Source organism: Schistocerca serialis, chromosome 3 (genome assembly GCF_023864345.2).
Source record: "Schistocerca serialis cubense isolate TAMUIC-IGC-003099 chromosome 3, iqSchSeri2.2, whole genome shotgun sequence".
Classification (NCBI taxonomy): Eukaryota; Metazoa; Arthropoda; class Insecta; order Orthoptera; family Acrididae; genus Schistocerca; species Schistocerca serialis.
In genome coordinates, this window is record NC_064640.1 from 165,016,412 (window position 1) to 165,028,824 (window position 12,413).

The following is a 12,413-nucleotide window of genomic DNA, read 5'->3' on the forward strand; positions in this document are numbered from 1 at the left end:
CACGAACAGTTATCAATTTTAACTTAAAATAATAATCCTGTTTAGCGTTATGTGCGCATCATTCTACAGTATTGTAAATAATAAATCACTGACATAAAGCTGTGTTATTTTCGAACGCTCGAAGAATACATTCGTCATCTTTCTGCTTTATTAAAACACATTTTACATATTACGAACTCAAGCCACAGTATTGTCGACAGAGATTGTTTGATTTAAATTGTAAACAACGCTCGCTGAAAAATCGTTGGTTAATATACCCTCGCACCAGACGGCATAAGCACTATGTGAAACAGTCGGACTGACAAAATTCATATAAGGTTAGTGATAAAACAGCTCTGGTGGCGCTGTTTTCGCTATCCTTTTTCACGCTTCTTTCGTTACTTTAAATTAAGTCAATCCGCCCGATCAGTATGTTTGTGCACCTCGCTTCAACACATTTTTGTAAAGCTTTCATCCATGCTGTAATGTTTAATCCATTCAGACGTGTGCTCATTCTCTCCCGCCGAAAGTCGCAGTATTAGGTTTCCAACTTTCCCTGCCAACCACAACGTATATCAGGCATTCAAAGCTGACGTGTCGTGGCTTTCCGCTGTATGGTAAAATGTAAGTTGATGCAGATATGTAGAAAACAATCCCGCAATCTTCGTACTGCTAGAGACACACATGTAGATTGAATATCTAAGTGTAACACTGCAAAGATATATGAAATGGAACGAGCTCTTAAAGTCGACAGTAGGGATGGTGAATTGTCGTCTTTGCTTTATTCGAAGAGTTCGTGAAAAGTGTAGTTCATTTATAAAGGAGACACTTGCAGAACACTTGTGTGACCCATTCGTGAGTATTGTTGGAGTTTTTGAGATCCGCAACATGTCGGTTTAAGGGAAGACATCGAAGCAAGTCAGCAACGTTCCGCTAGATTTGTTAACGGTAGGTTCGACCAACGCGCGTGTATTACTTTAACGTTCTGTGAACTCAAATCGGAATTCCTGGAGGAAAGATGACGTTCTTTCCAGGAAACATTATTGCCGAAGTTCAGACAACCGGCATTTGCGTTGGGCTGCAGAACGATGCTATTGTCAGCAAGGTACAAGATGAGAGAAATTAAGGCTTATGCGGAGGCATATAGACAGCCGTTTTCCACTCGCTACATTTGCGAGTGGAACGGGGAAGGGAATAACTAGTAGTGGTAGAAGGTACCCTCCACCATGTACCGTATAGTGGCTTGGGAGTCTTCCGTAGTGTGTCGCGAAATTTTATTGTGTCTAGAAGCTAAATTTTATGAATTTTACTTTTAAGTGTTTATAATCTATTCGAGACAACTCGTAAAACTCCAGGCCTGCGACGGCGAGCAAATGTCAATTCTGCTTGCAGCTAATTCGAGCGACTGTAGAACTGTGTTTTCGCTTGGTCAGTTTCAGCACAAACACAGCCTAAGCAGATAGCAGTTCAATACTTTTATTTCAGTTCTATGTTGGAGAGACTTATTACTCGTAAAAGGCAAGCAAATGTTTCAATTAGATTCCCATTTAAAGTCGTTGGCATCTGACAGCTAGCGCGCGCAGCTGCTTCCGCTAACAATACACAATTGCCGGGAACCATCGTGTCACCAATTGTGCTCCGCACAGCTTTGTGCCTGCAGGTTCTCAAGCAGCACACTAAAACATCGGCTCTCTCAAGAAAACACAACTCCTATCCTAATTAAAATTAAGAACAAATGTTTAACACGCTTAGGGGCATTGTTGAGATCTACGGGTGTTTCAAAAAGAATAACCTGATTTTAAAACTCCACATTTATTGATGAAAACACACTACCAACATGAGATGATTGCGAAATGTTCACGAAATCCTAAAGCTATTACAAACGCTCTGTGTGTCCACCAGCTGCAGCACGAACGACATCTAGATGATAGCTAAATTCGTCGTTAATTTTACATAATGTATCTGCTTTTATAGACGTTATGGCGGCTGTTATTCTGTTCTTCACTTCTTGTACGTCACGAGGTAAAGGGGAGATGAACACACTTTCTTCACATATTCCCACAAGAAAAAATCGAATGGTCATGTCTGGCGATCTTGGAGGCCAAGAATGCAGGGCATTGTCTAGAGGTCTCGTGCGCCCTATTCAGCTTTAAGGCAGTGTGTCACTGAGAGATGACGTACATTTTTGTGCCAGTGTGGTGGAGCTCCATCCTGTTGGAAAATGAAGTCATCGGGGTCCTCCTAAAGTTGCCCTCTGCAGCATCTGAAGATACCTCAACGCTGGATAGGGCGCACGGAACCCCGAGACACTGCTCTACATTCTTTGCCTCCGGGATCGTCAGACATGACTCATGCAATTTTTTCTTGTGGGGATATATGAAGGAAAGTGTGTTCGTCTCCCCTTTATATCGTGACATTGAAGAAGTGAAGGACTGAAGAACTGAATAATAGCCGCCATAACTTCTGTAAACAGATATCGTGTAAAGCTTTTGGCTAATTTAGAAACACTCTAGATTTTGTTCGTACTGCTACTGGCGGACACACAGAGTATTTGAAATAGCATAACTAAAACTTTAAGATTTTGTGAGTATTTTGCAATCCATCCCATGTTCGTAGTTTATTTCTATCAATAAATATGGAGTTTTGAAATCAGGTCATTCTTTTTGAAACACCCTGTATGTCGCCAGTGAATTTCTGATTATGTTGTTTTTGTACGAGAGAGAGATTTTCAGCTTTATATCTACTACGAGTTAAATACTATAAAGCTGCAAAACACCTTTTTCCGAAGCTGATACCAAGCAAACGTAGTGCGACACGAAACACTGGAAACCTTCGTTTCCGAGTGTGATATTTTGGTAAGTAACGAATGAAAAGTATTTGAGCGAGTTCAGTAGTTTTCTAGATGCGACGCGGTAAGTTTGAAGTCATTTCGCCGGAGGGGAAAATTTCACCCTTTAAAAAAAATACAATTTTGTCATAACAGCGTAATTTTTCGTGGCGACGTTCTCGAATAACTGGTCCACGGAGCTCTACCACCGCGTCAGATGTGTATTCAGTCTCAAGATTTGGACCATTTCCCTTGCCGCCATTGTCTGCAGTTATCCGCATAGGCATATATGCAGTACGCAAATTTCAGAGTTTTTATGTGATTGTTGTAAGAAATATACACTTTCAAGCAATTTTTTATCGCTGCGAAGTAGAGGGCACTTGTCACGACATCTTCGCAACTTTGGACTTCAAATTAAATCAGACTATAATGAAATAAAATTTTATTAGGCATTACCTTACCATTTTATAAGGAATTTAAATTATACCTTAACTGTTGAATATGGGCTCTGCAGTTCGTTAGTGCTACAGAGCCGGTGCAACACTAAACCAGTCCTCTTCAGCACTGAGAAGTTAAGTCCCATAGTGCTCAGAGCCATTTGAACCTCTTCTGCATTACACTCGAATGCAACAAAGTTTTACGTCAATAGTAGATCACTCATAAGTATAAAGTAAGTGATCAGCACCATTATCATTTTCGAAGATAGTTCAATCGTGGGTGGATAGTTTACACACTGTCCGCATCTGTTTTTATCGTCCCGAGCCAGGTCACCCGTCGGTGCCTGATTACGCGGCTGCGGAACGCCGGCAGGCTGACGTAAACCCTATAGTTGCTGTTCACAGCCAGGGAACAGCGGTTCGTACTAAAATAATTCTGATGTTAGCAGTGCAGAATTCAGAAGAGCAGTGCCAGCTAGACACTTTTGCCTCTGGCGCTATTATAAACGAAGAGACTTACCAGGCTATTGGTGCACCATGACCCTCGTTACTGACGAAGCTTGGGCTTATTACATAGGCGTACAGTGGACTGCCTGTTCCCCTAATTGAAAAAGTGTCGTCATACACACTGCAATAATGCACCGATTTAAATCTGTTTCCGCAGGAGCAGCTTCTACCGTACTGATCACACTGTACGACCTATATGGGAGACGACAACAGCGATTAATGATCCCTTAGCAGTGGACGTCGGCAAGAAGTTGGACGTCTGAATGCTAAATACAACAAACAAAAGCAAGCTACAACAATTGGTGAGAAAAACGAAATCTAAATTTTTACACTACTGACCATTAAAATTGCTACACCAAGAAGAAATGCAGATGATAAACGGGTATTTATTAGACAAATATATTATACTAGAACTGACATCTGATTACATTTTCACGCAATTTGAGTGCATAGATCCTGAGAAATCAGTACCCAGAACAACCAACTCTGGCCGTAATAACGGCCTTGATACGCCTGGGCATTGAGTCAAACAGAGCTTGGATGGCGTGTACAGGTACAGCTGCCCATGCAGCTTCAACACGATACCACAGTTCATCAAGAGTAGTGACTGGCGTATTGTGACGAGCCAGTTGCTCGGCCACCATTGACCAGACGTTTTCAATTGGTGAGAGATCTGGAGAATGTGCTGGCCAGGGCAGCAGTCGAACATTTTCTGTATCCAGAAAGCCCCGTACAGGACCTGCAACATGCGGTCGTGCATTATTGTGCTGAAATGTAGGGTTTCGCAGGGATCAAATGAAGGGCAGAGCGCCGGCCGGAGTGGCCGAGCGGTTCTAGGAGCTACAGTCTGAAACCGCGCGATTGCTACGGTCGCAGGTTCGAATCCTGCCTCGGGCATGGATGTGTGTGATGTCCTTAGGTTAGTTAGGTTTAAGTAGTTCTATGTTCTAGGGGACTGATGACCTCAGACGTTAAGTCCCATAGTGCTCAGAGCCATTTGAACCCATTTGAAGGGTAGAGCCATGGATCGCAACACATCTGAAATGTAACGTCCACTGTTCAAAGTGCCGTCAATGCGAACAAGAGGTGACCGAGACGTGTAACCAATGGCACCCCATACCATCACGCCGGGTGATACGCCAGTATGGCGATGACGAATAAACGCTTCCAATGCGCGTTCACCGCGATGTCGCCAAACACGGATGCGACCATCATTATGCTGTAAACAGAAACTGTATTCATCCGAAAAAATGACGTTTTGCCATTCGTGCACACAGGTTCGTCGTTGAGTACACCATCACAGGCGCTCCTGTCTGTGATGCTGCGTCAAGGGTAACCGCAGCCATGGTCTCCGAGCTGATAATCCATGCTGCTGCAAACGTCGTCGAACTGTTCGTGCAGATGGTTGTTGTCTTGCAAACGTCCCTATCTGTTGACTCAAGGATCGAGACGTGGCTGCACGATCCGTAACAGCCATGCGCATAAGATGCCTGTCATCTCGACTGCTAGTGATACGAAGCCGTTGGGATCCAGCACGGCGTTCCGTATTACCCTCCTGAACCCACCGATTCCATATTCTGCTAACAGTCATTGGATCTCGACCAACGCGAGCAGCAATGTCGCGATACGATAAACCGCAATCGCGATAGGCTACAATCCGACCTTTATCAAAGTCGAAACGTGATGGTACGCGTTTCTCCTCCTGACACGAGGCATCACAACGTTTCACCCGGCAACGCCGGTCAACTGCTGTTTGTGTATGAGAAATCGGTTGGAAACTTTCCTCATGTCAGCACGTTGTAGGTGTCGCCACCAGCGCCAACCTTGTGTGAATGCTCTGAAAAGTTAATCATTTGCATATCACAGCATCTTCTTCCTGTCGATTAAATTTCGCGTCTGTAACACGTCATCTTCGCGGTGTAGCAATTTTAATGGCCAGTAATGTATATAATGAGTCATCTCTGAAGTTGTTCTCTTAGCGACATCTGCTCCGTTAGGACCGAATGTACTGCTGCATTCAGGGCATTCTCTGTGTGGGTTCGACAGCAACGAGATACCAGTTTACGCAACAACTACACAGGATCATACCTCGATCATGTAAAAGACTTTTAGTGGTGATGGAGAAGGATTAATGTATCAATCTGAGGTAAGGGACCCTCCTCCGGAAACGACCGAGTCGGAAGTTATAACGAAAATAGTTCTGATACCTCTGAGCGTGGAATAGATGTACCGATACTACTGTTCCTAAGACTGTAAGGTAGGCAACTTCCAGAAGTGGCATTGTCCGCCGCTGGTAGCTGAGCGGTCAGAGCGACGAACTGTCATACATAACGGCCCGTGTTCGATCCCCGGCTGGGTCGGAGATTTTATCCGCTCATGAACTTGGTGTTCGGTTGTCCTTATCATCCTCATTTCATCCCCAACGACACGCAAGTCGCCGAAGTGGCGTCAACTCGAAAGACTTGCATAAGGCGAACGGCCTACCCGAGGGAAGGTCCTAGCCACACGGCATTTCCATCACAGAAGTGACATTATGGACCAAAACAAGAAAAACATGTCTAGTAAGCATGGGTTCTAAAATGCATACCTTAAGAGCTATGAAAGGACAAGATCATTGGCTTTCGGGCCAAGGGTGGATGCATTTCCGAAATGGCTGTGTTTGTAAACTGTTCACGTGTCGCCGTGGTTTAATTATAACATGCATGGCAAAATGGCGCTATCCAAAACCGTCACCGAGGAAACTATGGTGTAACACGGACTATAAAATGACAGGGCTGAACGACGGCTGCGAAGATACGCACAGGCGATAGATGTGCAACTGTTGAGTAACTGACCGCCGAGATGAACCAAGGAGCTAACAACTGTTTCTCCTCAACGACCGTTAAGCGAACGTTACAGTGTATGGACCTCTGTATCGAGCACCTAGTTCATGCACCCATGACGACTGCTGTTTATGGGCGATGAAGGCTGAAATTTGTACACCAGTATTGCTGCTGAACGTCCACTGAGTGGCGACAGGCGGCCTCTTCAGATGAATCGAGTTTTATGCTCCATTGGCCAGATGGCCGTTGGTATGCACGACGTGAACGTCTGAAAGCAAACACTATGCAAAGACTCGTCGGAAGGAGCAAGGCTAGAGGAGGAAGCGTTATTGTCTGGAGAACGTTTTTGTGGCATTCCCTGAGTGGTCTCGTCACTCTGGAAGATAAAATCGATCAACACAAGTATGCATCCATCCTTGAGCACCATGTCCACACCTAGATACAGTTTGTTTTTCAGGGGCACAATGGCATCTGCACGGCTCGCAGCAGTCTGCGCTGTTAAACGTGGTTATTCAGGCTTTTGATAGGTGGTCACATTAATGTGACTGGACAGCATATACTGTACATATATCGCAAGGACAGGCTAGGCATCAAAGGTGGTGGCATATTTATTGCAAAAGGAATTCGAAAATAAATACACTCCTGGAAATGGAAAAAAGAACACATTGACACCGGTGTGTCAGACCCACCATACTTGCTCCGGACACTGCGAGAGGGCTGTACAAGCAATGATCACACGCACGGCACAGCGGACACACCAGGAACCGCGGCGTTGGCCGTCGAATGGCGCTAGCTGCGCAGCATTTGTGCACCGCCGCCGTCAGTGTCAGCCAGTTTGCCGTGGCATACGGAGCTCCATCGCAGTCTTTAACACTGGTAGCATGCCGCGACAGCGTGGACGTGAACCGTATGTGCAGTTGACGGACTTTGAGCGAGGGCGTATAGTGGGCATGTGGGAGGCCGGGTGGACGTACCGCCGAATTGCTCAACACGTGGGGCGTGAGGTCTCCACAGTACATCGATGTTGTCGCCAGTGGTCGGCGGAAGGTGCACGTGCCCGTCGTCCTGGGACCGGACCGCAGCGACGCACGGATGCACGCCAAGACCGTAGGATCCTACGCAGTGCCGTAGGGGACCGCACCGCCACTTCCCAGCAAATTAGGGACACTGTTGCTCCTGGGGTATCGGCGAGGACCATTCGCAACCGTCTCCATGAAGCTGGGCTACGGTCCCGCACACCGTTAGGCCGTCTTCCGCTCACGCCCCAACATCGTGCAGCCCGCCTCCAGTGGTGTCGCGACAGGCGTGAATGGAGGGACGAATGGAGACGTGTCATCTTCAGCGATGAGAGTCGCTTCTGCCTTGGTGCCAATGATGGTCGTATGCGTGTTTGGCGCCGTGCAGGTGAGCGCCACAATCAGGACTGCATACGACCGAGGCACACAGGGCCAACACCCGGCATCATGGTGTGGGGAGCGATCTCCTACACTGGCCGTACACCACTGGTGATCGTCGAGGGGACACTGAATAGTGCACGGTACATCCAAACCGTCATCGAACCCATCGTTCTACCATTCCTAGACCGGCAAGGGAACTTGCTGTTCCAACAGGACAATGCACGTCCGCATGTATCCCGTGCCACCCAACGTGCTCTAGAAGGTGTAAGTCAACTACCCTGGCCAGCAAGATCTCCGGATCTGTCCCCCATTGAGCATGTTTGGGACTGGATGAAGCGTCGTCTCACGCGGTCTGCACGTCCAGCACGAACGCTGGTCCAACTGAGGCGCCAGGTGGAAATGGCATGGCAAGCCGTTCCACAGGACTACATCCAGCATCTCTACGATCGTCTCCATGAGAGAATAGCAGCCTGCATTGCTGCGAAAGGTGGATATACACTGTACTAGTGCCGACATTGTGCATGCTCTGTTGCCTGTGTCTATGTGCCTGTGGTTCTGTCAGTGTGATCATGTGATGTATCTGACCCCAGGAATGTGTCAATAAAGTTTCCCCTTCCTGGGACAATGAATTCACGGTGTTCTTATTTCAATTTCCAGGAGTGTATAACGAGCTTACCTAGTATCGGACCATATTTCTGACTGGTTCCAAGACTTCTCAAGCACACAAGGTACAAAAGTACAGTGCATTGGCGAGGCTGTCATTTGTACTCGGGTGGTTCATGTGAAAAGGTTTCCAACGTGATTATAGCCACACGTCGGGAATCAACAGGCTATGAATGTGGAATGGTTGTTGGAGCTAGACACATGAGACATTTCATTTCGGAAATCATTAGAGAATACAATATTCTGAGATCAACAGTGTCAAGAGTGTGCCAAGAATACCTAATTTCAGGCACTACCTCTCACCACGAACAACACTGTGGCCAACGGCCATCACCTAACGACTGAGAGCAGCGGCGTTTGCATAGAGTTGTCAGTGCTCACAGACAAGCAACACTGAGTGAAATAACCACAGAAATCAATGTGGAACATACGACGAACGTACCCGTTAGCGCAGTGCGGCGAAATTTGGCGTTAATGGGCTATGGCAGCAGACGGCCAACACGAATGTCTCTGCCAAGCACGACATCGCCTGCAGCGCCACTCCTTGACTCGTGACCTTATCGGTTGGACCCTAGACGACTGGTCAGATGAGTGCCGATTTCAGTTGGTAAGAGCTGATGGTAGCGTTAGAGTGTGGCACAGACCCCATGCAGCCGTGGACTCAAGTTGTCAACAAGGCACTGTAAAAGCTGGTGGTGGCTCCATAATGATGTGGGCTGTGTTTACATGCAATGGACTGAGTCCTGTGGTCCAACTGAACCGACCATTGACTGGAAATCGTTATGTTTGGCTACTCAGAGACTGTTTGCACCCATTCATGGACTCCACGTTCCCAAATTATGGAATTTTTATGGATGACAATGCGCCATCTCACTGGGCCACGACTGTTCACGATTGGTTTGAATGATTTGCAGAACATTGTGGACAATTCGAGTGAATGATTTGGCCACCCAGATGAGTCCCATCGAACATGGCTCTGAGCACTATGGGACTTAACATCTGTGGTCATCAGTCCCCTAGAACTTAGAACTACTTAAACCTAACTAACCTATGGACATCACACACATCCATGCCCGAGGCAGGATTCGAACCTGCGACCGTAGCAGTCGCGCGGTTCCGGACTGAGCGCCTAGAACCGCTAGACCACCGCGGCCGGCTCCATCGAACATTTATGAGACATAATCTAGAGGTCAGTTCGTTGACAAAATCCTGTGCTGGCAACCCTTTCGCAGTTATGGACGGCAGCATGGCTCAATATTTGTGCAGGGGACTTCAGATGACCTGTTGCGTCCACGCAACATAAAGCTGCTGCACAACGATGGGCAAAAAAAGGGGCCGACACTATATTAGGAGGTAGCCCATGAATTCTTTCACCTCAGAGAGAGAGAAAGAGAGAGAGAGAGTGTGTGTGTGTTTATACATTAAATCTAGTGGATAACGTCGAAAGCTGCATTAGGTTGTCAGCAGATGATATGGTTGTCTATACAAAGGTTGCAACGCCAGATGACTGTAGTAAACTGCAGCAAGACCTGCAGAGGATTGATGGAAAGTGCAGAGACTGGCAGCTGACCTAGGACATAAACATACGTAGCACATCGCACGTACATATGAAAAGAAATCCACTACTGAACAATTACACTACTGCTGAAAAATCGCTAGAAACAATAACTACCATAAAATACCAGGGAGTAACCATCCAGATTGACCTAAACTTGAATGACCACATAAAACATATAGTATATAAAGCAGGTGCTAGGCTGAGAACTATTGGAAGAATTTTAAGCAAATCTAAATCATTCATTAAAGGTATGGCTTACGTACACTTATTCAACCGAACCTTGGGTATTGTTCATCAGACTGAAACCATTTAGTCGGCATTAGAGCATTACGGAGGTGCTCAACAGACTAACAAACTCCAGTGGCGGATGCTACAAGAGAGGCATTTATAAGGATCCTGTCGGTATTCCCCCAGGCCCGCTATGTTAGGTTGCAGTCTCTCCTTACTTCCAGCAAACTCCCTGTACAGCTAATCTCATTACACAATTCCTCCAAGGATACTATGATGAATGTTTCAAGTTAGAACAGCGATTGTTAAGGAGTCATGAATTGTAATTTATTCAAACACACAGTAAACATTAACGCTTTAGATAACATTCAACATTTTAATCTACATGCCGCGATTTGCTACCGATCTCTTCCACACTGAAACTTGAGACTTAAGAAACGCTCAATCATGGCATAGACACGCTATAAAAGCATTAAGACGGCTACCGAGCAGTGCCGAAGAATGCACTATCCAAGCTCGCCTCATTCCGTCCTGGCCGAGAGCCTAACGGCAACTAACACGCACCAATACAATAGCTCGTCTTAAAGATATATATGAGATCAAATGTATCTGGACACCTGACTGCAAATGACTTACAAGTTCGTGGCGCCCTCCATCAGTAATGCTGGAATTCAATATGGTGTTGGCCCAACATTAGCCTTGATGACAGCTTCCAATCTCGCAGGCATATGTTCAATCGGGTGCTGGAAGGTTTCTTGGGAATGGCAGCCCATTCCTCACGGAGTGCTGCACTGAGGAGAGGTATCGATGTCGGTCGGTGAGGCCTGGCACCAAGTCAGCGCTCCAAAACATCCCAAAGGTGTTCTATTGGATTCAGGTCAGGACTCTGTGCAGGCCAGTTCATTACAGGATGTTATTGTCGTGTAACCACTGCGCCACAGGCCGTGCATTACGAAAAGGTGCTCAATCGTGTTGAAAGATGCAATCGCCATCCCTGAATTGCTCTTCAACAGTGGGAAGCAAGAAGGTGGTTAAAACATCAGTGTAAGCCTTTGCTGTGATAGTGTCACGCAAAATAACAAGGGGTGCAAGCCCTTCCATGAAAAACACGACCGCGCCATAATACCACTGCCTCGGAATTTTACTGTTGGGCCTACACACGCTGGAACATAACGTTCACCGGGCATTCGCCAGACCCACACCCTGCCGTCGGACTGCCACATTGTGTACCGAGATTCGTCACTCCACATAACGTTTTTCCACTGTTCAATCGTTCAATGTTTGCGCTCCTTACACCAAGTGAGGCTTCGTTTGGCATTTACCAGTGTGATGTGTGGCTTATGAGCAGCCGCTCGACCATGAAATCCAAGTTTTCTCACCTCCTGCCTAACTGTCATAGTACTGGCAGTGGATCCTGATGTAGTTTGGAATTCCTGTGTGATGTTCTGGATAGATGTCTGCCTCTTACACACTACGACCCTCTTCAACTGTCGGAGGTCTCTGTCAGTCAACAGATGAGGTCAGCCTGTATGCTTTTGTGCTATACGTGTTCCTTTGTGTTGCTCTTCACTATCACATCAGAAACAGTGGACCTAGGGATGTTTAGAAGTGTGGAAACCTCGCCTACATACATATGACACAAGTGACACCCAATCACCTGACCATGTTCGAAGTCCGTGAGTTCCGCAAAGCACCCCATTCTGCTCTCTCACGATGTCTAATGACTACTGAGGTCACTGATATGGAGTGCCCGGCAGTAGGTGGCAACACAATGCACCTAATATTAAAAACGTTTGTTTTTGGGGGCGTCCAGATACTTTTGATCACATGGAGCGCATGTTCGTGTGTGTGTGTGTGTGTGTGTGTGTGTGTGTGTGGTGTGTGTGCAAAAACACACACACACACACACACACACACACACACACTACTGAAATTCCAAGAGAGTATATTGCAGGAAGAGTCAGGCAGTACATTACACAGCATGAAAAAAAGGGA

The 12,413-nt window shown here is 46.5% G+C and overlaps 1 protein-coding gene across 3 annotated transcripts in view; it reads left to right on the plus strand.

The window, feature by feature from the left end:
• The window catches only part of LOC126469881 (uncharacterized), a 284,993-nt gene that overhangs the window by 213,695 nt on the left and 58,885 nt on the right, over positions 1-12,413 (plus strand). The window contains exon 3 of one of the 3 annotated variants that reach the window (XM_050097209.1): positions 3,908-4,052. The exons of the other annotated variants lie outside the window; for them this stretch is intronic. Within the exon in view, the coding sequence (XP_049953166.1) occupies positions 4,014-4,052 (39 nt within the window). The 5' untranslated portion in view covers positions 3,908-4,013. The remainder of the gene's footprint in view (positions 1-3,907; positions 4,053-12,413) is intronic. 3 annotated transcript variants of the gene reach the window in all.